The 26,520-nt window shown below is 43.9% G+C and overlaps 1 protein-coding gene across 1 annotated transcript in view; it reads left to right on the top strand.

The window, feature by feature from the left end:
* Positions 1 to 26,520, top strand: part of ALK (ALK receptor tyrosine kinase) — a 756,557-nt gene that overhangs the window by 544,166 nt on the left and 185,871 nt on the right. The window contains exon 5 of the mRNA XM_032239194.1: positions 2,927 to 3,054. Within this exon, the coding sequence (XP_032095085.1) occupies positions 2,927 to 3,054 (128 nt within the window). The remainder of the gene's footprint in view (positions 1 to 2,926; positions 3,055 to 26,520) is intronic.

Raw genomic sequence — 26,520 nt, 5'->3', positions numbered from 1 at the left:
AAGTAGAGTTGCCATCAGCCAAAGGAATGAAAGCAGGACCCTAATAAGCTAATTCCATGACCGCTCAGGTATAAGCAAAGAAAATGGAGGCAGACCAAGAAGAGAGTTTAGATTGTTTTTCACTGGGTTTTTGGCTGTCTCTTAAACAAATCTGACCCTAGGTATAAGCTTGCCCTTTTCTACTCCCAACTTCCCTGGATATAAAATACGTGTTTGGCAACTTCTCTGAAATTATTAAAGTTGCAGCAGTAAACTATGGGAGGCCAGAGAATTTCAGACAAAAGTTATTGCATCGGTAACTCAGAAACTAATTCCTAAAGCTCTTGACACATTTATCCAGAAGGCTAGTGCCAATATAGAAATGGAAATCATTGTCAAGGGCCACTGTATACCTGGAATTAAAATCCATCATTCCTCAGAGCAGAGAGCTATGATTTTGGCACAATATGAATACTCTTGCCTTTCACCACCATCTTTCCTCAAAAATAGGCCGTTTATTTTTCAGAAGAACAAGACAAATTCCGCTCTTTTTGTCTTTTTGTTTGTTTCCTTAAGAACCCTTCTTTAAATATTCTTTTCAAATATTGCTTTCTTTGACAGTCCCTCATTTAAACCGAAAGGCTTCCTTTTCCTTCAATTGCACCAGTTTTATTGTGGATGGAAATCCTGCTGGGTACAGTAACAGAGAACAAACTTTACAGCAGCAATAATCCCTTCTACAGCATCTATTGTGGGGAAACTCAATACACTTTTATTAAATGGCTGAAGAATTGGCTCCAGTGATCTGAATTAACTACAGAGAGCAGAGATAGGGAAGACGACTGCCTCCTTCATTCGGCAGACACCCACTGCATGCCAGAGACCAGAGACTCAAAACTACCATCTGGGAGAACCACGTTGAAAGAGATGGTGGATTGTTGCAGGCGATGCCTTCATCGCCAAAAGTTAGCAAAGGCAGGAAAGATTTTGTGGGAACCAGTGTTAGCAAACACTGGTTTGCGGAAATGGCCCCTCTGAACGACTGTGGGAGGATTGACAGTATGCCTAAGTGTGTGTGTACTTTGACTCTAGTTCTAGGAATTTGTCCTTAGGCCATATTTGGATAAGTGCACAGATTGGCTTCAGCATGATCATGATAAGGAAAAAATCAGAAGCCATGTACAAATCATTAAAAATGCAAGCATTAAAATGATAATGTAATCTCTATTGTCTTGTGTCATGCCATCAAGTGAGCAAGCGCAACCACAGAGTATATGTAGTACGGTCTCATTCATGTAAATTAAAATGGATTACATTGGACAGGTAGGGCCAGATGCAGTGGCTCACACCTAGAATCTCAGCACTTTGGGAGGCTGAGGCAGGTGGATGGCTTGAACCCAGGAACTGGAGATCAGCCTGGGTAACAGTGAGACCCGTCTCTACAAAAAAGTACAAAAATTAGCCAGGTGTGGTGGCTTGCACCTGTGGTCCCAGCACTTCAGGAGGCTAAACCTGAGGAGGTCAAGCCTGCAGTGAGCTGTGGTCACCCACTGCACTCCAGCCTGGACAACAGAGCAAGACCCTGTCTCAAGACAAAAAAAAAAAAAAAACTGACAGGTTGTTGACTTAGGCAGTGACTATGGTTACTGCTGGACAGTGGTATTCTAGGTGGCTTTTTCTTTCCTTTCTCAGCCTTTCTGAGTTATTGGATTTTCAATGCTTTTTGTTTTTTACAGTGAGCATCACTTTATATTTAGGGGGTAGAAATGTTTTTAAAAATTTTCTAATGGAAAGCTGATTTTTCCCTTAATCCTTTACTACTTGCACTGCCACATCAAAGCCCAAACTAGTGGTAAAAAATGTAAAATATTGTGATGATTTCATAGTTGTATATGTAAGTACAAACCTATCCATTTGTATGCTTGAATGCATCAAGTCATACGCTTTTTGTACATGTAATTTATTATACGTCAATGATGCCTCAATAAAATTGTTTTTAAGGGAAGAAAATATGAAATAATCTAGGTAATTTTTATTTTTCACACAAACCACTCAAAATAAGCAAATAAATAAACACACACACACATACACACACACGCACACACACACTCTCTCTCTCTCTCTCTCACACACACACACACACACACACACACACACACAGAGAGACATTTATGAATCAACATTGGAAAGTAAATGTGAATGTCCAATCAGTGACAGGAGGCTATTTCAAGAGGTTAATAGCATGAGCAAGGTGTAAAAACGTTCCTTTAATTTACTCTCTATTCTCTGACAGTGTCGGTATCCTTGATTATAGGTGGATGCAGAGCTCACCATTTTGCCCACTTCCATCTTTTTCTGTTTGCACTTTTTACAAAGTCCACGTCAATCTTAGGTGCCTTTTACCCCAAAATACATGCTTCGGTGCACTTTAATTTTCCTGCAGTAAATAAATAGCTCTTGCTAGCTTCCCTCTTAAGTAACTATAGAACAAACCTGAGGGTTCCGAGACTTTCTATCAGATAAAATTCTGAAAACCCATCATTCTTTCTAGAGATAATTATGAATAGACTGATAAATGTTTTGAAGACATTTCCTTGACTCCGCTGGCAGGTTTTCTCAAGTATGTAAATTCTTTCTTGTAATACTAGCTACTGAAATAGTCCAAAGAACTGCATTTGCCTTAAACAGAATATGACAAAAGAAATCCCCTTGGCAAGAGCGAGTTTGCGAATTGGATCTCTAAGTTTGCTGGACAAAAAGAAAATAGGTATTTGCATGTTGCTGTCAGAGTCACTGTCCTCAGCATCACTTAGAGTCCCATCTCTTGGTGCCCATGAAGAATGTGAGCCCCAAAGTCCCTGCAAGGGCATAACCCTGTCTGCATGTTAGGCCTAATTCTCATCACAGTTTCTCTGTGCTTTTCTCCTCTGCTTTCCGATGGCACCAGTTGGACAGTGCTCCAGGGAAGAATTGGGCGCCCAGACAGCCCGTTTCGAGTGGCCCTGGAATATGTCTCCAGTGGAAACCGCAGCTTGTCTGCAGTGGACTTCTTTGCCCTGAAGAACTGCAGTGAAGGTATCTGAATCTGGCTTTCTCCACTCTACTTGATGCCTATTGTGTTAGATGTGTCAATAAGCTGCAACCATGTTTAGCCGGGAATGTGCACACTTACAAAAAAAAGTGTAGAGTGGACTGGGTATGGTGGCTCACACCTGTAATCCCAGCACTTTGGGAGACTGAGGCGGGTGAATCATTTGAGGTCAGGAGTTCGAGACCAGCCTGGCCAACAGGGCAAAACCCTGTCTCTGCTAAAAATATGAAAATTAGCCAGGCACGGTGGCACATGCCTGTAATCCCAGCTACTCAGGAGACTGAGGCAGGAGAATCACTTGACACAGAAGTGGAGTTTGCAGTGATCCGAGATCACACCACTGCACTTCAGCGTGTGCAATAGAGCAAGACTCCATCTCAAAAAAAAAGGAAAAAGAAAAGTCTAGAGTGTTTTAGGGGCTGGTTCTGAATAATACCAAGTGATCCATATCCCAGATAATCAATTTTCAAAGAGCTAGTATAAAATTGCATCTACCTTTAGAACACGTAGACACATAGAAAGGAACAATAGATACGGGGGCCTACTGGAGGGTGGAGAGTGGAGGGTGGGAGGAGGGAAAGGATCAGGGACCCAAGAATAAAGTGTGGACCCAGAGGAAGGCTGAGGCACTCCCAGACCTAAATTCTCAATTTAAACTATTCATGAATACCTATGAGGCCCATATCCCATGGTCATCTGTCCCATCTACAGGCCTGGATTTGAGCTTTGTGCCTCTCGGAAGTGGTGTGTGAAAGGGATTTTCTTAGGGAGGAAGACCTACTGACCTCCATCCCCCAACCCAGCTTCTTTTGCCCCTGCAGCTCTTCATTTATTGCTGGTCTTGCAGAAACATTTATAGTGTATTTTGTTTTCGTTGCCTAATCAAAACTGGTTTATGTGTGAGGAAAAAGAAAAATCACTGTAATGTGATGGATTGAACCACAGTTCAAGTTGAAAAGGTGGCTAACCTATGTTATGAGGCAATGAATGAGAAACGTGTGGTTTGGGAGCAAGCCAGAAGCTTGTACAAATGTTTCCGCACTCGTGAACTTGAAGATTTGTGAATGTCTCTGGACATCATCAGTCCTCACAGATGTCAAGGATCTATGTACCATACAAAAGAGGCCATCTGTTGAAATGGAACCAGTTAACAAGAATGTGACAGGGAGAAGGTATCAATTCCCAGAATGTTCTCATTTGATCATTACTAGGAAAAGTGACTAAGAAACTACAAAATCCCAGATATCAGGCCCAGCACAAATACTCCTGCAAAAAATTTCTTGATCTGAAAAAAATTCTTTTCATGTTAAAATCAAGGATCTCAACCTATAGATGTTTTCTCCCTTACCCTGCAATTCCCTTTCACCTAAAAACATTCATCCCCCGTAGCCTGTGTTGCATTCACAGTGAGTCTGCTCCAGGGACCTTGCTTCTTTTAAAGATAGAAAAGCAAACAAGCAGACCTTGTCTGCCTTTCTGCCTTTATGAGGCCAATAGAGTTGACCTCCCTAAACTCTCTCTAATGAGCCAGAAAGTTTCCACTGTCAGGGCTCTGTCTTAGAGGAAGGAGAAGATGAGGCTGCCTCTGATTCCCTAGAGAAAGTGGCTGGGCCCAGATACCTAGGGAAGTTCTCATGGTCCAGCTTCCTTCTTTCAGGGGCTCTAGGTCCAAGTACAGATGGTCTTCATGAGGAGGCAAATGTTCTCTGCATTTCTTCTCTGGATCAGACCACCTGTGGCCACCAAGGGATGTGGAGAGATTGGTATGGATGTGTAAGGTAGACAATAGTGAAGAACAAGGTGATCTCAGTGTTTGCTTAGAACTTCCAAATTTGCTTCCCATAGCAGACAAATTCAGGTGCATATCAGTAGGCATAGAGATGTTGTAGACATAAGAATCATCCTAAAATTATACTCATATTTAAAGGGAAGAGGTTACTTTAAAGGCATACTCAATGCCTATTCAATGTAGACAAATGTTTATGTTTTCTGGGGCCATTGCTTTGGTTAAGCCAGAAGGAGAGGGGATAAAAGGCTAAAAGTGGTATCTTTGAAGGAGGTGAACAGGGCTGGTGACAAAACTGGCCAGGACTGTAGATAGGATGCCCGGTCTATTTTTCTGATAAGAACTTGGTCCCTTCACAATGAGGCACAGACAGAGCACAAGGGGAAACACAACTGTGTAACTCCACAGCTCTTCCTGGGCCCACTGCAGAGAGGTGCCATTTTAGTTCAACAGGAGAAGCCTCGAGGGAGACATGGGACAATTCTCCCTGCAGAGGAGATAATATCTCTCTGTGGGTGTCATCAGGATGCAGGCCATTCCTAATCCTCTCCACATCCTTACACTTAATACAGTGTGTGACACCAGGTAGGTGCTCACCTCTTCTCAGTTGATATGGACTAATAGCAAAAAGCTAACACGGCCAGGGCACTCGCCATGTGCAAAGGCAAGTGTCAATGCCTTTATGTGGGTCACCACATGCAAGCTTTACAATAATGCTGTAAAGCAGGGACTAGTATCCTCATTTTACGGATGGGAAAACCGAAGCTCACGGAAGCTTCAAAACTTGCCAAGGTTATTCCATTAGTGAAAGGTAGAGTCAAACACCGTCCCAAGTTGATCTGATGACAAAGCCAGTGTTTCTGTCCACTACACTCTACTGCCTTTGTAGAAGAGGCTGAGGTTGCATTTATTTACCGAAAACCTTAGAACCACCTTTGATTCTTCCTGCTCCTCTTACCGCTATACCCAAATGTCCAGAACCTTCACTTCTAGACTTGCTTTTGCCTGTATTCTGTCTGTCACTGTCTAGATACTTGATATGGTTTAGATTTGTGTCCTCCCCTCCCCACCAAATTTCATGTTGGATTGTAATCCTCAGTGTTAGAGGAGGGGTCTAGTGGGATGTAATTGGATCATGGGGGAGGAGTTCCCCCTTGCTATTCTCATGATAGTGAGTGAGTTCTCACGAGATCTGGATGTTTAAAAGTGTGCAGCACCTTCTTCGTTGCTCCCTTCCTCCTGCTCCAGCCATGTAGGATAGGCCTGCTTCCCTTTTGCCTTCTGCCATGATTATAAGTTTCCTGAGGCCTCCTCAGCCATGCTTCCTGTACAGCCTGTGGAACCATGAGCCAATTAAACCTATGTTCTTTATATAAACCCAGTCTCAGGTATTTATAGCAACATGAGAACAGACTAATCCAATCCTACTGTTTCTGCCTCCTGAATATACCCTTCTGACTTCATTTCTCAGCTATGTGTCTTATTCTTCATATATGCAGACTTCAACTTTGGCAGCAGCCAACTGGTCTCCCTAATGCCATTCCATCTTTCACATGTTGCCAGATAAATCTCCTCAATATTATTCCTTTCCTGGTGGCACTTGCAGGTGACATAGGTAATTTCTTATTGCCTCCCACATCAGAAAATAATAGAATAAGGGGCCTAGACTGGACCACCTCACTCATTTCCTGGGGCCAGGAAATGTCATTTGCAGCTACAGAAATTCTCCTTGGAAGACTTTCTTCTCTACATCTAAATTTAGTAGCTGTTTTATAATCATTTCCCATTTAATCATTTTGGGATCCTAACTTGGTGTTCAAGACCTTGTCTTATATTTCTTTTGTTTCTCCAGGGAGCAGCTAGCATTGTGCTAAACACATAGAAAACACCGCACAAATACATGTTGACTGACTGGTTAATCAATCAATTGATAAATGCTGCACCTTCTTTTATGGCTTTGGGCTATTACCCTATTATTTCCAAAAGAAAGTAGCTGTGAATGGCTTGGAATAGGTTTTTCCCTGAAAGACCAGTGAAAGAGCAGTCTGCACACTGAGCACAGACAAGAGGGACATCAGCCCCCAGAGACACCCATGCCTGGGCTACCAAGGAACCCTTAGCCCATTCACAAAAACCTTTCTTGGGCAGACAATCCAGAGCAATGGGATCACACAGGACACTCACTGGGACCCCTCAGGTTCAGAGGTGCCTACAGAAAAACATACATCAGAATGGGCAAGACTAGCTTCTTGAAAGATATTTGAAAAGGATAAGTGTGCTGGGTACAGTGGCTCATGCCTATAATCCCAGCACTTTGGGAGGCCAAGGTTGGCAGATCACCTGAGGTCAGGAGTTCGAGAGTAGCCTGGCCAACATGGTGAAACCCCATCTCTACTAAAAATACAAAAAAAAATAGCCAGGCATAGTGGCATGTACCTGTAATCCCAGATTACTCAGGAAGCTGAGGCAGAAAAATCGCTTGAACCTGGGAGGTAGAGGTTGTAGTGAGCTGAGAGTATGCCACTGCACGCCTGCCTGGGTAGCAGAACGAGGCTCTGTCTCAAAAAAAAAAAAAAAAAAAAAGATAAAGAAAAAAAAAAGAAAGAAAAAAGAATATGATCAGTATGGCCCTGAACAGCTTATAAAAATGCACAGCATTGCAAACCATCATCTAGCACTTCCATGTACTAGGCCCTATTCTAAGCATGACACATATGTTAACTCATTCAGTTCTTACAACAATGCTATGATGTATGTAATACTATTATTATTATTATCATTATCATTCCCATTATATGGATAGAGAAATCAAGGCACAGAGACCTAAGTAATATTCCCAAAGTCACACAGTTAATATTGAAATGGAGGCCATCGGGCTCCAAAATCCATGCTCTTAGCTACCACACCTTGCTGCTGTGCATGGAAGATCTCTGCTGGAAGGGACACCAGAAACATCTCATCTGTCTCCTTTGCCATGTAGAAATTGAATAAACAAAGACCCAAAGATTTTCCTTGAAATGTGATATACTAAATTACTGACCAGCCCAATGTGCTTTCTGCCTCCACCTTGTGGTTGTCAAGCTCTCGATTTTTCTAAGAAATCAATTCAGTATTTCCCTTTCCCAGCTCAGATTGGTCAGAGGCAGAGATGGACCACTGCCCACTGGTCAACACAAAGAGAAAGAGCTGCAAAGGAGCTCCCCAACAAAAAACGGGAGACATAGATAGCTCCTGTGTGAGCCTACATACATTTTATAGCAGGCCACTATGGCTCCCTTCTCTTTCATGAACCTACAAGAAACACATGTGAGGTTTCCCAGGCCACAGCCACATTCAGCTCATGAACAGATTTCTCAAAAGAAGTAATCTTCTTGGTTCCTTACTCTATTGAGATACTTTCATACACATTACTTCTGATCCATTCATTAGAGAGGATGTCATAACCTTCATCTTACCCATGAGAAGTTATTTATCTAACTTCTCTGGCTCAGGAAGGTGAAGGAATCCAAAGTGTCAAATGCAGTCCCATTATTATGGATACCTTGAAACACATGTCCCCAAAGAGTTGGAGATGCACAAATATGGTTTTTTAACTTCTCTGGGGCTAAAATGAGGGTGTTTGAACTTGACCAATCATCTTCAAACCTTTTTTAGAGCCTGAAGCCTTAATTAAAACAAAGTCTTATATAGAAGCCCAGTGTATAAAATGATGCAAGTACAGCTGCCTTTGTGGGGACCCAGAACCCACCTGCTCCACAGCCCTTGACATTTCCCCTCAATGGGCTTCATGAAATACATTTTAAGTATCACTGGACAGTCTGATTCTCAGCTCTCCTATTAACTCCAGTTTTTATGGTCTGGTCGTAGATGTTACACTTACTTAAAATATGAAAACCAAAAATATGATTATTAACTGTATGTTATTTTAAAAATTAGAGCTTAACACAAGGCTATCAGACATTGAATATGGGCCATTTTCACAAGGCAAGTTCTTGCCCAGGTGGATTCTGGCTTTGAGGTGCTGGGTATGTAGCTAGTATAAATATTTCCAGGAAAAAATGAGTAGCATCCCCTAACTTTGTCCCCCTCTCCCTCCTCCTTCTTTATCAAAGACAATGTTGGGCAATGGAGGATATCTTTCTTAGGCTAACAAGGGACAAGAGGAAATGAGAGAAGCTGAACAAATAGATTCAAATCTTTGGCCAGCCATGTGTAACCAATCAACATCTAGAGTAGGCTCCAAAATCCAGCTGGGTAAATGAGGGATTACTTCATGGGCTCCTGGCAGCCTGGCCCAAACCGGGCATTTTCTCTTCCAACAGCAAGCAAGACCTCAGCAGGATCCTCAGTCTGTGCTTGTAAAATGTAGATCACAGTGGCACTCTGTCTTGGGGCTGCCAGCAGAAAACTCTGCGTGTGGTAGACTGAGCTATCCATCCATCCATGCATCCACTCATCCATGCCATACACATTTTCTGAGCAAGTACTAAACTGGGCATGTGCTGACATTAATATAAAATAGTTGCTTCGGTCTCAGGACTGAATTTTGGTGTGGTTGCTTTAACATTTCCATTCTAGTTTGCGTAGAACTGCTTCTTAAAGGGCATCTTTGAGTTATATTTAATTTGCACCAGTGGTATTTGTAAGAGTGAAAGAAAGAGGAAAGAAACATGAAATGTGGCTTAACAGTTAAAGACATTTGTTTTAGAGAAAATAAACCTGAGAGGGGCTTCTGGCCAATTTCACTCAGGAGCGCTTTCTCTTACAGACTAAGAGTACATGTTGATTTTAGGGTGAGGGCTCACTATAAGCTTGGAATATTTCTGTGTGAGGGAGAAGTTTTATGGTGGAGATGGAATGTCTCTGGACAGAGAGGAGGTCATCTTGAGGCTGACATCTTTCCGGCCAGAGGGAGGATATCTTGGGGCTAGCGTATCTCTAGTCAGGGAGGAGTTTGAAATGTTTCAAGTCAGAGATGTTATTTGTGATTCCTGGTCATGCTGACCTTGGCCATCAGGCTGAAGCCCTTTGGATTTAAGCGGCTTTTGGTTAAGGTGAACTTTAGAATGAGGTGCTTGTCCAAGATGGCGTTGCTCCTGCTCTGTCAGTATTGAATAGATGCTCCATTCCTGGAGATATCTTCCCCCAAAGTAGTTCCAATGTTCCTTTCTCAGAAAGACTACAGAATGAGCACTGAACCTGAATCAGAAAACCTGGATTTAAGTCTCCTTCCTACCTCTTACTCACCATAGACTAGCCAACACTTCAAATCAGAATGGACATTAAAGGTTTCCTTCATAACTGGAACATAGATTGGGTTTGGTTTTTTTTGTTTTTTTTCCATTTAAAATAGGGATAACAACATGTCAATAGTTGTCTCAAAATTGACTTCATGCTGAGGGTCAATGAGAGCGTGGCTGTGGAAGTGCCTTGTAAATGATGCCACAAGCTACCTAACCTTTCTGGGCCTCACCTTGCTTGAAGCCTTTGAAAACTCACCTCTTTCCTTGCTGCTGCCATTTCTCATGAAGAAATTACCATTCACAGAAACAAATGGACTCCTCTGGGGCCTCCTGCAAAGCTTTGTGATTTAATTACTGACCTAATGCCAAGAGGGTGATCAGAGCCACACACTGCCAACCTGCGGAAGTGCCACCACCTGGGTCAGTCCCTCCAGGGGACTGAATAGGCCATGCCATGGTGGGCTGTATTGCTTGAAAGTGATCACCAAGGAAAACTCGCAGTCACGACCTTTGTATCCTCACTTAGTTCTAGTGCATAACTCCAGGTGAATGTTCAATTCTATTTTCAAAATGCTCTCCTTCTTACCTCCCTATTTCCAAAATCTCCTGCCCTTAGCTTACTGTGGACTGAACCATTTAAAAGATAAGCATTAAAATTATGGTTTTATCAGCCACTGAGATCTGCTTGCGTTTCTCAAACATCCCTCCCCAGCTCAAGCTTCAGTTCCATCTGCGCCCCCTGCAGTGCACTCTCCATCTTTCAAAGACCTGCACATCATTGAAATCCCAGCTCAAGTAGTATTTTCTCTGAGATGCCTCCACTCAGAATTGTTTCCATGTGTGTCTATTTTAGAACAGTCTACTTCTCTCCACAGTTATTTATGTGTTTCACTCAATAGACGCTGAGTTCCTAAAATCAAAGAAGCTTTTTTAAAAATCTCTGTAACCCAATTAGCGGCAAAGTGCTCTTTTTTTTTTTTTCATGGCAAGCACTCAGTAAAGGTTTGCTTATTCCAATGTAGGAGAAAGATGAGAGGCTTTAGAATCAGACTGAATGAATTTGGAATGCCAGCTCCATGACTCATCACCTTTTTGATCTTGGAAAATTTTCCTAAACCTATGAGTTTGCATTTTCTTATCAGTAAATACATAGCTACAGGTTTGTTGGGAAATTAAAACAGATACTGCATGCAGAGCCCCTAGCACAATGCCTGGCACAATAAATCTTCTCATCCTCTCTCTGGCATTCCTGGACTAAGCTGAATCTGGAACCAGAGCTGAATAACTCTGCACAGCTATCCCAGGGTCTGTTTACAGCTTCACACCCACCTTTTGCTTTCCCATCTGCGCCTTGCCTGAACCATTAGGCAAAGGGAAAATTTACCTCTTTTCCAGCAGAGACTCTGATAGCCAAGACTTGCTTTCTGATTCCAAAGACAGCTGTCTCTCTTGCCCCCTAAAATCTATGCTCTTATGCCTGATAAAGCCATTTTTTACCTTGGTGACCGGGTACACAAAGTCCTTTGTGCCACCCAAGGAAGTAAGCCTGTTTAATTCTGTGAAGGTAGTTGGAGGCAGGAGAGGTCTTTTCAAATACCTATCACACCGCCTCCCTCGAGGAAGACTGGAATCCAAAACAGTCAGGCCAAAGCACGTGGAACCAGGAAGGAGATTTGCCCATCTCTCCTTTCTCCACCAGTGCATAGCTACTGTTGGCAAAGAAGTTCTTACTTTGGAATGCCTTATCCATAATTAGTAATAAAGCCAATTTGAAAATGCCACGCAAAGTACTTAGAAACAATGCCTGTTTGGGCAACTGTTTTAGATATTCGATCATTGGAAATTGCCCAGAAATGGGGGCTGACACAAAAGGTTTTTAAATATAAATAAATAAAGAATGAGTGTGCCGAGGTCACTGTACTCCCAGAAGAAAATTACTTTCAAATTACAACTACATAAAAGAAATAATTGAAAAGATTAATCACACTAAAATAATTGGTCTATTTTACAAGTAATTTGGAGCAATACTCAGTCATTGACATCAATGTCTAGTAGTAAAATAGTAATGAATTTCATTCTCTGACTAATGTATTTATTTTATTAATGGTAATAAATGGTGTTGTTACGGCTTATAAATATTTCATAACTTTTAATTCATTAAAATGTTCAACGAATTTCCAAAAGTATTTATTAGTTTTACATCATCCTTAGTATTCAGTGTGCAATTGCCACTCTGCCTGGGTAATTAAAAATATTATTGTTTTGGGTAATGGGACTCCCTTTGAATGTGAAGGATTAGGCTCCAGTTATTAATGAGACTGATGCTCCAGCTGCTGATGGGGAAGGGGTTGGGAAGATATTTTCTCTTTAGGTCACTAAGACCTCTCTGGAATCATTCCTTAAAATAAAATGTGGCTGTGAAGCAAACAGGGTGGACCCAGATAAATTAATTTTAGATGTGATCAGAGAAATGTCAGTTTAGACATTGGTTTCAATCCACCTCCTCTCCCACACCCTCTCCGTCTCCCTGAAACTACTGACAGCAGAATTTAAACTTTCCAATCTCGCCTCCTCTCCCTGTTTATTCTGCAGCATTAGAGGTCATAAGAAGTAAAATGACCAAAAAGCTGCAACAGAAAGAAAAGCAAGGGACACAACAGCATGGGCAATGGAAAGAGGATAGAGGACTTGGAGAAGGAAAACGTGGATTTGAATCCTGAGTCATTCGGGTGCCAATGTGTCCATTATGTCCTGTGGTCCCAGATAATTCATGTGTGACATGAAGACAGGGATACCTATCCCAGGGTCCATGTGAAGATTAAATAGGATACTGTGTGCCTCAAACTGCCACAGTTTGAACTGATTCCACAGCCTGGAGCCTAGTGGAAAATCAAACTGGGTTAGCCCTACCATTCCCTGTGTCCAAATTGCAGCCCAATGGCCTTGGCAGCTCTTCATTAACTAACAATTGATACAAACAATTGGTATGAGTCATCAAGAAAAACTGGACCAATAGTACAACTCAGGATCAGTGATGTCTAATGGTATCCCCTAGAGGAGGGACTAGATGACTCAGCTCTCAGCACCTTCCTCTGTAGGTCTGAGAGTCAGCTCACTCTAGTACCTCTAGAGCCTCTCCATACAGAGGGCTAAAGGCATTTGGCCGTGGGCAGGTTGAAAGGGACCAACAGGTGGATTGGGGTAAACTGGGGCCAGCATTCACACTTAGATGTTTGCACCTGAAGGATGTGTAGCGATGCTCTGAAAGTGTGCAAACTCAAAGAATCAGCATGGCTCATCTTTCCAGAACTTCAATTTTACCAAAAGATTAGAGTGGAGGAACATTTTTAGATTAAAACTAGCATGGCTGTGTATTGAGTTCCAGTGCAAACTGCATGCAAGTGTTAAGATAAAGCATAAGCTTTCAAAGACCTTCCCTACTCATAGTGATTCCCTATACTATGAATGGTGGCTTTACTCTTCTCTGCCATTTGGGACACATCAGAGGGGACAATGGTAAGGCACCACTCTGGGGGGACAGGGGAACATGAGGAGGAGGTGCAGCCAGGCCTGGGATCACCAGCTGGAGAGGAGAGCCAGAAGGGAGTGTGTCCTTTCAGGGCAAGCCATAGGCGGGTGCAACGGTGGACAGGATCCTGAGGTGACACCAGCACTAGCAGGGGAGCCCAACCTCCCAAATCAGGCAGAGAAGGGCTCAGTTTCTAAACTGACATACCAAGTCAGAGCCAGACCCACCAAGCATTAGATGTAAAATTCTCTTGTGCACTGGCCTAAAGTTTCACAAATGTCCGAAAGGACAGAATTGATCTTGTTGATTTGTTTTGTTTGGTGGGGTGAGGTGGAGTGGGGTGGGGAGAGGTAAGCAAAGACTGAACCTTCAGCTAAGATCCTGGAGACATTTTACTCCCTCCCTACCCAGACCCCGGGACAGAACTCCTCACACCAGGATCTGTGGGAACCTCATGCCAAAGTCTTCCAGAGTGGAGGACTTTGTGCAGGGAGCAAGGGAGCCTTTTGCTAGCCGAAGGGCATAGCCTAGGAGTACCAGAAAGTATCCTGCTGGGATTTGATGATGGCTCCCTTTTCACTCTGGTTATTTTAGAGTTCTGACATTCTCTGTCTTCAAGTTATGCTGAGAGGATGGTTTTTGTGGAACTTTATTTTGCCCTTCTGGTGAGATTTGTTTGGGGAGAAAACATTGGCAGACGGTTGTTGGGCAGCGGCCCAGAAGGCCCCTCAATGCACAATTTGCAAACTTTAGAGCAAATGGTCTCAGAGATCCCTCCTTCCCTCAGCTCCAACATTCTAGAGTTCTATGATCAGCATTTGAGTGGATATAAAGTCTTTTGGCTTTTGCTGCTTCTGCTTCTTCCTTTAGCTCTTAGCCAGCATTTTGTGTCTATAAAACGATTAACAAACATTGACTAATTACCCCTCATTAATCATTTATACCACTGGTAGCCCAGGGTCTTATCATTTCCTTCAAGAACACGAGTGCAATATCCTGTCTGGATCCCAAGTCTCATGTCTAGGGGATGATGGGCCATCGTGGCAGCCCTGGATCCTCCTGAGCTCACAGGGGAAGTGGGCCGGAAGGTGGGCATGGGCTCTGTGAGGCTACAACCTTACTAGGATGCCTTTCTGCTCTAATTAACCGGAAGGGCAAGCCACATGGCCAGCCAATAGTAGCTCAGAGGCAATAAGCTTTAATTAGAAGCTTCTTCCTGGAAACTCACAGACTCATAATAAGTCTGTTGTCTTAAAAGGCCCAGAGAGGTTGAATGCCTTAACTCTCTTTTGCTTTTATGAGCTGATCCTTTCAATCATTTGTGAAATTTAAATATAATGAAAACTTTGGCTCTGGACAAGGGCCCTGATTATCCCCCCCTTGCTACAGGGATGGGCAGCCCAAGTGTAAGGTCAGGAAGGCAGCTTGTCTTCTTCCCATCTTAGGCTGTCTGTAGGTTTCTGATTGGAAACACACATGTGAATAAGCTGCCATGGCCGGGACCAACTGCAGAACTGTCCCTTGGAGGGGGCCAGTTTGTCTCGGAGAGGACTAGACAGGGAACAAGTCCTCTGCACACCACTCCCCAGAGATCCAGAACAGTGAATGGCTCAAGCCTCTGTCCTGTGGACTTGGGCTTATGAGTGTATGGAGCTAGGATGCAAAATTTCTTGAACTACATGATTTGAATTAGAAGAGAAAGCAGAAAGTAACAGGAAGAGGTGGTTTCTGCTTTCCTTCTTGCCTTACCATCACAGGATCCATGTCTTTCTTTCTTGTTAGTGCACAGACACACACTCATGCTTGCTCCGTGCACACTCTCTCTCCCCAAACGATCCACTGTACACCTGTGTCAACTAATGCACGAAGGCTGTCCTCTTGACCACCCCCTGCCATTCTTCCACTGATGTGGCCTTTTTCTCCATTCCTTTCTTCCTGTTCCTCATCTGTGGCTGTATATAATGCAAAAGCAGGTGCTCAATTCAGCATCATATCATTTATTTCCTCTGTGTGATAATAAATAAATAAACATAGACACATCATTTTCCATCTCAACTGTTTGGCAGCTCATGGACAGCCTTTCTCTGCATCTCTCCACCCTCAGCCTCTCTTCTGTGTGCTTCTCCACACTCTGGATATCTTTGTCTTTTTGATTGTCTATTAATTCATTTTCAGTTCTCAACTTTCTTCCTTTCCTTCTGTGAAGGGAAGAAAACTGGGCCATGGAATTGCCTGTCCGATCCTGTGGCCAGCTCCATTATCAGGGAAGCCTGCTGTGCTCTTGCTCCAGGCACAGGCCTGAGGCTGTATATCCACGGACAAGGTGGCTAAAATGGCTGACTTGGCTACACTGGGGCCTAGCTCCAGGGTATACACAGAAAGAATCTTCTCCTCTTTTCATGTGTACTCTAGGCAAAGATCCTCCGATGATCTCCTCTCCTCCCTTTCCCTTTCTGCTATTTATCCTCCTTTTTTTAAAATGCTTGTCATTTTTTCATTAGGAGACCAACACACACACACACACACACATACACACAGACATACACACATACACACACACACATACACACACACAGAGACACACATACATATACACACACACAGAGACACACATACACACACACACATACACAAACACACATACACATACACACTCACACAGAGACACACACACAAAAACACAAACACACACACACAAATATGCATGCCACACACACACAACCAGCGAGGGGCATTTGAACATGGTGATCCCAAAGACGACCTCAGGAACAGTGCCTCAGTCTTTAATTAGAAATTGAGGTCTTACCCAAGGCTGAGGTCTTTCCTAGTGCCAGTCACATGGTAAAGGCAAGGCTCTAGGTAGGGAATAAGGTCCAGCATTTTCTTGTGAGTCTCAGGAAATTAAATCAAAGCTGAGATTGCAGTCTCTGCCTGGGAAGACACTGGAAAGCAGGGTCTTGAGAAGAGTCTTTTCCCTTCTGGAGCCAGCAAGACACAGTCTTAAACTCATGGTGAGTGCTGGAGATTTTTTTCCCCTTGTCTTTTCCCAGTCTTTAGTAAAATCAGATTGAACATCCCAGCTTATCTTGGTTGTACTCCCAGAGTTTTGACTAGGCTTTTGCCAGGGTTTTAAAGGGTTTAAATATCACCCCTGAGAAGAGATGGATGATGGCAGTAGTGATCCATGGGGTGCTCTAAACAAATGACAACAAAAAGGAAGAGAAAGAGAGGGAAGAAAAGAGGGAAAGAAGGAGAAAAAGATTATGAGGTCTTACCACTTCCCACACTATGAAGTTCTCCTTTTGTGCCCAGCTTGGAAGTTCTGACCTTGCCTTAAGGAAAGTGAAATTTCCCTACCTGGTATAATCCCTACCAGATACATAAACCGATCTGTCCATTTCCCCACCACTTGGTAATTGGATTTTACAACAAGAAGCCATACTTCGAGAACCAAGGCAGGAAACTTTACTAGAGAACTCAAACTCTTTGGATTTTTAAAAATCCTATTTGCATTCTCATGTTATTATATTACCTGGTGCAACTTCGTCAGTAATTCCACTGACATATGAGGTGCCACTGTGTCTCATCACTGGGAATTGCTTTTCAGGAATTAAAAAAATTAGAAAGGAAGTCATGCATTTGACAAGGTCTTTTGTGGGGTGTAGAATTCCTCTTGGGATTCCCCCAGCCCTTGGGATGGGGATACAGTGGGTCTCATTCAGTACGACATGAGGAGTAGCCCAGTGTTCTGTCTGCAAAGCTCTGGCAAGCTCAAGCAAAGTTTCCCATTACCCAGGTGGGCCATCCAAGTGCCACAGCCTATTTGACTTCAGCATCTGTTATTTTTCCCTCCTGCTAAACAGTGAGCCATCTCCTTTATCTCCGCATCCCTGGTGTTTGGCTCAAAGCCTGGGACAAAATGGAGACTCCATGAATTTTTGTAAAATGTTGAAAGAGTGAATTTAAAAAATGAGTCAAAATGATGTGGCATGGGAAACTATAAACACAAAGCAGAGTGGGAAATTGATATCAAGGCAAATATATCAGTATTTCAGATGATTTCAGAGATCATTCCAGATTTCATTTAATCATTTTACATGGGCATTCAACTTGGTAATTATAAGCAAAGACAAACATGCCCAGTTGCATAAGCTTCCATTCTAGATTCCCCCCACCAATATAATAACACCAATGACAATAATAATAATAATAATAAAACAATAAATCGCAAGAATGGGCCCTTCTAGAAACTCCTTCCCTGGGTCCCGAGCACTGCCAGCTTACTCAGGGAGATGATCAATGATATACGCACCCCGTGTGATTTGCTAAAGGTGCAACTTTGCTACTGCTCTGAGGATCTCACAATGGAACAGAAGAATTTGCTGTATCCCGTCACCTCTCTTGCCCCTGGGGTTTCAGTTGACTATACAATTTTTTTACTGTTGAAACTCACAAGAGTCATATAGTTTAACATCTGGAAAGGATCTAAAGGATTTCTTTGTCTTCTTTCCTCCCTCATTTTACAGATTAGCAGATTGAAGCCCAAAGATATTACAGTTCTGTAGCTACCAAGTGGCCAAGTCATGAGTTTTAACCTCCTACCCCATTGTTTCTTCAACTGCTCCCTGCCCCTTCTCAATCTTGAAAAGATTGGAAAATGATTTAAAGTCTCTGTGTTTCTGCTCCTCACTTCACTCGGACCTTGGTCCCAAATCCTCACCCTTCAGCACAGAGCCTAGCACACACTGGATGCTCGGTCTATGGTCCTTAACTGAAATAAATGGAACACGTGGCAACCAGATAAATTATTAAATGGATAATAAGCATCCTAAAACCTTATATCTTGACTTATATTTTCAAAAAGAAGTCAGCCCAAGCTCAGTCCAGGGAAGGGGCATGTTTGAGAAGAGAGTGATGAGGGGAGGAAGAAAAGCCAGACCAGCTTGAATATGAAAGAACTGGCCAGTTGGAGAGGACCTTCAGCAGCATATAGAGAATATAAATCTTACATTCTATATGCAAAAATTAAAAATTAAACTTAGCTCTTAGGAAACCCCATTTCCATCAATGGCAAACAGCATAATCTAATTTGGAGGAAACTCTGACACTCGGCAATTTTTTCCACGCTTTTGGATAGATAATTAGATAATTCTGAATTGTTCCTTTTTTCATCCTCCGTATCATTCCTCTGAGGTGTAAATAAACATGGGAAGGCTTCTGTGTCATCCAGTATTGGAAGAGCCATCTACTCCCTTCTCCACTGAGAGACTCACTCCATTTTGGTCTTTGGTCAGCAGCCTAGCCTGAGTGCAACTGAAGGAGTCCTTGCAGGCAGGTCATTAGATCCACACAGATCACACAGATCCATCCACAGGGCCTCCAGGTCTGCCCACACCCTTTCAACCACCACTAAGCCCCTCTCAGGGAGACACTGAGCCCCCAAAGCTCTCCCATGCTGCTCTGGGTTCCCAGGCCTTATCTGCCAAGGGCTTCCCGCTGCCCTCCTTGACTTTCCTGACTATCAAAGCAGTCCAGAACTAACCTGCAGCACACAGGTTGTCCGGTTCCCAAGGCCCCTCGACCTTCCAGGTAAAGCCTCAGGTAGGGAATGCACCAACTTGTGGTTCCTGCAGGGACCCTCTCATGCTCTCCTGGTCTAATTCTCTCTGCTCCCAGTCTACAGGGTCTGTTCCACATCACTGCACATTCTGCCTCACTCTGTGACTTTTTACTACCAAATCTATGTTTTGGGGCCTATCAACTCTTGATTCCAGATACTCAAGGTTTACCTTTTTTTTTTTTTTGAGACAGAGTTTTGTTCTTGTTGCCCAGGCTGGAGTCCAATGGTGCAATTTTGGCTCACAGCAACCTCTGCCTCCTGGGTTCAAGCGATTCTCCTGCCTCCCGAGTAGCTGGGATTACAGGCATATGCCACCATGCCTGGCTAATTTTGTACTTTTAGTAAAGATGGGGATTGTCCATGTTGGTCAGGCTGGTCTTGAACTCCCGACCTCAGGTAATCCACCCACCTCAGCCTCCCAAAGTGCTGGAATTACAAGCGCGAGCCACCATGCCCAGCCCTCAAGGTTTAGCTTTTTAGACTCAAAGATGTAATTTCACTCTCAAATAGTCCATATCTTACTGCTAAAAGTCTGTGTTTTCAAGTGTGTCTGCCCTCCCCAACCTAAAGTAGTATGCAGAGAAAAGCAATGGCGGTTCTGTAAATGGAGGAAAATGAAGGATTGGGTCTGCAAAGCTCAGGAAAAAGAAACCTCAGGTGATGTTTCAAAATATCACCATAGTTTGAATCACAATTGTCATTATCGTGGTATCATTGTAGTATTACATCCCCTGACTCTAATTGTCCAGCTGTCTCTAGTTAAAACAATCACCAAAGAAAGGTATCAGTGCCCTTTTTTAAAGGTCTTTATGGAAAGAGTTTCCATGACTGTTATGATGGGACGTAAAGAACTCCAAATATTTTAAAATTCTAAGATGTCCCATTAAATACCCAACCCTTTTGGTATCGATTTTAGTCCTGAGTCAGAGTTTATAGAACTCTAGCCAATCCTTGTGTTTACACCAAATTTTCTCCTGGCAAAAGATGACTACTGAAGATGGAGCACAGCATGTTCTGATTCATTTTTGGAAAGTACCACTTGCATATTTTTCCTGCACAAGATCCCCATCATCTACAGATCTAGTTGGAGATCTTGGAGCTGGACCCTCTTTCTCTGGCCCCAACCTGCCTGCCCAGCCCCTAAGTCCCACACTTGGGCCCAACAAGATCTACAGCCTGTCCTCTGAATGGGCCAGAGATGGCCATCACCCTGTCTTAATCCCATCTGTTCAACAAGGATCATCACATCACAAATCTCATTTCATCTCCACGAGGCATCTGTGAGTGCTTCCTATGTTTAAGCTGCACGTTTGGCACTAACTGGCCTTAAATCACCTGCTGCTCATGACTTCTCACATAAAACAATTTTATTTTTAGTAAAAGTCTATGTTTTGGGCAGAGTCTAGCAACTCTTGCTTCAGCCAACGTACATGAGAATGTGTTCCTGCTAATCTAGATGGTAAATTTCCTGAGGACAGCACATCTCAGTGAAAAGAATTTGGAGCCACGAACAGCATCCACTGAACTCAACCTCTCTGAGCATTGGTTATTCTCATTGTAAAATAGGAATCATCATAATGCCAACCTTATAGGGACGGGTTTAGATTCAGGGAGACAACCTATGTAACACATTGGCACAAGAAATGTTCAAAACAAGCTGATTCTTTTCCTTCTTTCCCATAGAGTTCTCTATTTCCTCTTCTTCCTCTTCTCGGCCTTCATTCACCAGAAGGGGTCCTACTAACCCACATGATGGCACAATGCTCAAAATAATGTGTGCCTCATAAAGATGGGCTCAATGTTGGACAACAAATATATGAATAAGGACAGATGAAATGTAAGGATTGCTCCATCATCCACTCCTGTTCCCTGGTCCACATTTGGTCTCTCCAAGTGTGGCTTCACCCAGCCTTAGGAAGCTTCCTGACCACTCTCTGGAGCCCTGGCTCTTCTGTGACCCTTTTGCTAGGAAAAGCTTAGCAAGGACCCTGTGCCGGGCTTCAGTTTTCTTAACAATGAAATCCAGGATGTATGTAAGGAATGGTAGTTGGCTCCATGCTCAAGGATAGTGGGTCCTTCAGAAGGAACAGGCAGGATTTCTATCAGAACCCCATTTCCTTCTGGTGCAAGTGTGCCAGGGGCTTCCAGCCTTTCTAAGCAGTGACATGAGGCCCATGGTGAGCTGACATGGTTAGCTGGTCCTTCCCCAGCTCCACCTCTGACCCGTGATGCAAAGAAGTCACCATAGCAACTCACCATGCTCCATTGCCCCTTCCAGGAGGGGCCAGGGAAACAACAGCTACCAAAGCCCCTCAGCCATGCCAGGTGTTATCATGGCCCAAGCTGGGCATTTCTTTTCCCGGTCTGAAAACACCAGGTGTCTGCCATAGAACTTGGGTAGCTGTCTTAGACACATGTGCCTGAATAGCCTCCCTTTCATTAATCTCTAACCATGAAGGACTCTAATTCAATGTAGAACATTAGCATAGTAACATTCCGATTTTTCCCATTTTGAATCTGTGTTTATAGCCCATAATAATAAGGAACTGTGAGGTTGGGTGACATTTTAAGGGCTTAGATTTATTTTGGTGAGAGCATTAAAGGGTTTTGTGATCTCACTCCCAAATGGGAGGAAGGAAGAGGTCTCCTAGAAAAGGGGATGCCACCTCATGCCCATGTGATTTCAGTTTCCAGCTACAGTATTATTATATATTCTCTCAATGCTTTCAAACAGAATACAATCTGGGTTCCTCGATGTATTTTTTAATAACTTTTCTGAAGAGATGGCTGAGTCTGAATTGTTGACTCAAATTGTACCAGTTTTCCAATAATCCTGCTTTCAGAGGCAAGAATGATGAATTAAAGAGTTATTTACTTGGATTTTTAAAATGTGTCCATCACCGAGGCCCCTGGGCTTGTGTACAAAGATTAAAAGATACTTTTCCCCCAGAAAAATAGGCTGAATGACCTGTATACAGGCCAAGACAATTACAGCTTAGGTAGCCATGCAGTCCTTCCCTATAGATTCAGAAACGGTGGTACTCCAGCAGGCTTATCCAGCTAAGAGACATGTCTCAGTAGAAGCAGAGTTTTCATGAGGGTGTGAGGGAAGAGGCCAGGTGATTTCTACCTACACTTCCAAGTCAGGAGACAGAACTTTCTGGGGCTGAGGGATGTGAGCTCAGAAAGCCACCACTCCATGGAGAAGGCCGTGCCTCCAGTTCCCTGAATATGCTGTTATCCAAGAAATAGCTCAGCTGTCATGGATGAACAACCCTAGGAAGAAGGAAGCCAAAATGGGTTCTGTGATCCCAGAGAAGAGACATTCCCAGAGCCATTGATCTATGTTAGTGTACACCCCAGGCTCTGCCTGAGAAGAGAAGAGATCCCTGAAACCCACATTCTTAGAAAAAGGTTCTAGATAGCCATTATGAGAGGGAAACTGAGGCTTGCCCACTTCTACTGAGGACCCCTGGAGAGAAGAAGAGGCAAGTACAAAGGGAAGGGAAGGAAAATGGAAAGGGAGAAGCAGCAGGCAAGGAAGACGTGGATGTTGATTGAAGCATTGCCGGAAACATCTTTCCCTTCCTTCCACATGACATGATGTGATGGAAATGCTTAATGGGAAGTTACTGTTGTAGCAACCCATGTAAATGGGAACCAGTGGAAGAGAAATTATATATGCCTTACATTTCATTCAGTGTTTTTGTTGCTGTCCTTTGTTTTGGGGGGTGGGGATTGTACCTGCTATTTGCTGGCACCAAGCTAGGTCCTGGGCAATATGAATATGAAGGCAATTAAACCAAGTTTCCTGGCCTTAAAGAGCTCAGTGCAGTGGGTAAGACAGATAAAGAAGAGACTACAATACAGTAAGGTGAATGAGACACAGTGCTGTGGAAACGGGGGAGGATGCAGTGACTGCATGAGGGAAGATAATACGATAAAGCCACAGAGCAAGGGCAGAACAGAAGATCGCAGACATTCTACTCATCTCCTGGGATCCATCCAGCTCCATGAAGCCTCTCCCAACCCTCCCTCCCTCTCCCAGCAGCACTGATCCATTCCCCAGGACTGTGGACACAGCCCTCTTAGGAGGGTCTTTCCACACCTTGTCACACATTTAACACTCTGTCTCCTTCTAATATACTGTCAACTCCTTACATGCAAAGGCCATGTTTTATTCATGTTTGCCTCTTTGGCACCTAGAATATTGATGCTGAATACTGTGTCAGATTGTGAGTTGCTAGTGTTTGTTGGCAGGAAAGAAAGAAGGAAGGAAAGAACAAGAGAAGGAAGGAAATGAATTTCTCCAACTTCCAGCACTTCTTTCCATTAGCTCCTGTCCTTCTCCTGCATTTGGCTCCCTTCTTATTCCCTCCAGTAACTCCTTCATTCCCCCTATTCTCTTCGGTTCTTCCTCTCCACCATCCACCAGTCCATTCCTGAGCCCTCCCTTTCCCCTTCCATTCTTTGCCTTTCTTCCTCTGTTTCTCCTCCGGATTCTCCCCTTTTTCCACTTCCTGTCTGCCCTCCTAAGCCTTTGTGTCCTTGCTCCATCCTTCTCTCCCTAATTTCCCATTACTTGGGGCAAGGTCAGAGGTCTGAGGTGGTTCATGAGGAACAATGAAGTGAAGAAAAGGATAGTCTAAAGATTATTTGTTTCAAAGGCAGTCAATCGAAGGAATGGTGACAGCTTTCAGCTGCGGCATAAACCAAGTTAGGCCTTCAGTCAGTAAAGAAAGAACCAGGACCTCCAACCAGATAGCAGTTGTAGATATTGGCCACAATATGCAAGGATCATGTGGCCAACCAGTTTTGAGAATTTCCAGCCCAAAGCAGAAGTCCTGAGAGCCCGTGCTCTGCTGAAAAAGAACCCACATGGTGACCCATCCCCCAGGGATTGCCTGTCCCAGCCTTCTGACTTTACAACTCGGGAAGCTCCAGCACTAGAGAGATTAAGTGACTCACCCAAGGTTACATAGCAAGTCATGGCTGAGTCAGAACCACAGCCCAGCTCCTCCACCCTGGGCCCAGTGTTTTCCCACTGTAACACATTGCCTCTAGCTCCAGCAAAGGCATTTCCTACACGGCAGGATTGATGCAGCCAGCATACAGGGAGTCATTCTTCCTGCTGAGAAATGCATCCAGTTATAGGGAGGAAGGTGACAGCTGTTTAATAGCAGCTCTGTGGGATGGTTCGGGACTTGGAATGTGGAATATTATCTCCCGCTAACACATTAGCAGAGACAAGGGGAAACAGAATGTAATTACCCAAACGGCTATTTTTCCCGGATACTAAAACGAATTCTCCCACCCTGGTGAATAATGCGAAGGGTCTTTAACAATTGGTTTATGCCCCGTCTAAAAGCTGTCACCACTTCTAACAGCACAGGGACCTGTCTTGCCAATCAGGGGTATGAATTTGAGACTGCCTCAGCGATCTGCCCGTGGATTTATCAGCTTCCTGAGGGAGTCTCCCCAAAAAGGAAGATCCAGGGGGCCTTTGCTGCTGGGCTTCTGACAGCGTGGCCTCGGGGCCTCCTTCAAGTGTGGCCACGCTCTCTGCATCTCTGTATCTCTCGCTGAGCCCTGGCAGCTTATGTGCTTCCAGGCCCGTGACCCGGGATGGTGGGAGAATCCAAGCCAGAGTGAGGATTTAGAGAAATACACCATTCTTAGAACCCAGAACAAATGAGCTTCTGGCCCCTCATCTTTGCACAAACCTCACAGATAACATCAACTAGAAAGCACATAAATTAAGCATAATTAATTCATCTCGTCAACCTAGAAATAACTTCCCCTCCTCTAAATGTCTGCAGGCTTTTATTTTTTACCACCATTATGGTACTTAGGTTTTACCACAATTCCTAATTGTTTGTGCTCCTGTCATATCTGCCCTAAGATTGCAGCTCTTTGAGGATAAGAGTCCATGAATCATTTCTGTATTCTCACAGCACCTAACACCTACCACAGAGCTGTATACAGGAAAGATGCCCAATAAATGAAACCTCAGCATGAAGTCATTGACAAACACATGGCTTCTGAGGCAGGAATCCATTGTGGGCAGGGTAAGCCTTGTGTCAGAAGCTGTGGGGCAATATGCTCCCTTTGTACTCCTGTCTCCAGAGGCCAGAAGGCTACACAGAAGCTAGACCAGGAACTGGGGAGGACTAGCTGACCGGGGCAGGACAGCAGTATGTTATTCAAAAAAAAAATAAAAAAAGGAAATGGAGCCCACTCAGGCTAAATAAGACCTGGGACCCAGAAGTCTCATTCATGGCTGTAAAGACACTGCCCAGAGAGGGAAGGGCCAGAACTGGGAATACCAACTATGCCAGAAAAGCCCTGAATTGTGGCTTGCAATCTTGGCCCCTAGGAAGAAGGAAGCCAAGGTAGGTTCTGTGGCCCCAGAGAAGAGACATTCCCAGAGCCATTATTTTATGTGAGTGCATACCCCAACCTCTGCCTAAGAAGAGAGGAGATTCCTGAGACCCACATTCTTAGAAAAAGGTTCTGGGTAGCCATTATGAGAGGGAAACTGAGGCTTGCCCACTTCTACTGAGGACTCCTGGAGAGAGGAAGAGCTTTCAGACTGTGCAAACGTCATGCCCTGGTTATGAGCTGGAAATTGAAATGTAGGTCTTCTTCCTCTCAGCGATGCGTACGCATTTGGACAAAGCCTAAAAAGGCTTAGGCACCACCAAAGAGCCGTACTGTTTAACTATGTTAGGTAGAATTAATTTCCAAGACAGAGACAGGAGGGAAGCAGGCAGCAGACCACCAAACCAGCTAACAAGACTGCCAGCCCAGAACAAGCTGGACGGTGCTGGGCGCCTTCTGGAAGACGAGCGGCTGAAGCAGCCCATTCATGGTGCCTTGGAAACCTTTATGAATCGAGTCTCTAGAAGTCTAGTTAGAGTGTGTATTGATCCCAAAGTCACCTTCAGGTGGAACAGCCATAAATTACCAGTCAGCTTTTATTATGTGAGGGACTTTCAAATTCTAAGCCTGACTTTCTCCTTTTTTATTATCCTAATGAAATGCCATGACTTGGCCCCGTCTCAAGAAAGCACCCAGTGAAGAAGGAACAGGATTTCTGAGCTAATTGACTAACCACCTCACTGAGAAGTCCCAGACACCAACCCTGCCAGGAACTCTCCTCCATGTGGGAGACAGTTGAAGCCAAATCACACCGATTCGAGGGAACTTAAAGGGGGCAGAGGTGTGGACCCAGGAGTGTGGAGGAGACCTGGGCCACCCTGCATAATCTCG

Source organism: Sapajus apella, unplaced genomic scaffold, assembly GCF_009761245.1.
Source record: "Sapajus apella isolate SASKATOON/1434 unplaced genomic scaffold, GSC_monkey_1.0 scaffold44, whole genome shotgun sequence".
NCBI classification, from domain to species: domain Eukaryota; kingdom Metazoa; phylum Chordata; class Mammalia; order Primates; family Cebidae; genus Sapajus; species Sapajus apella.
Note: the sequence above shows the minus strand (reverse complement) of the source record. Positions and strands in the feature narration are given on the sequence as shown.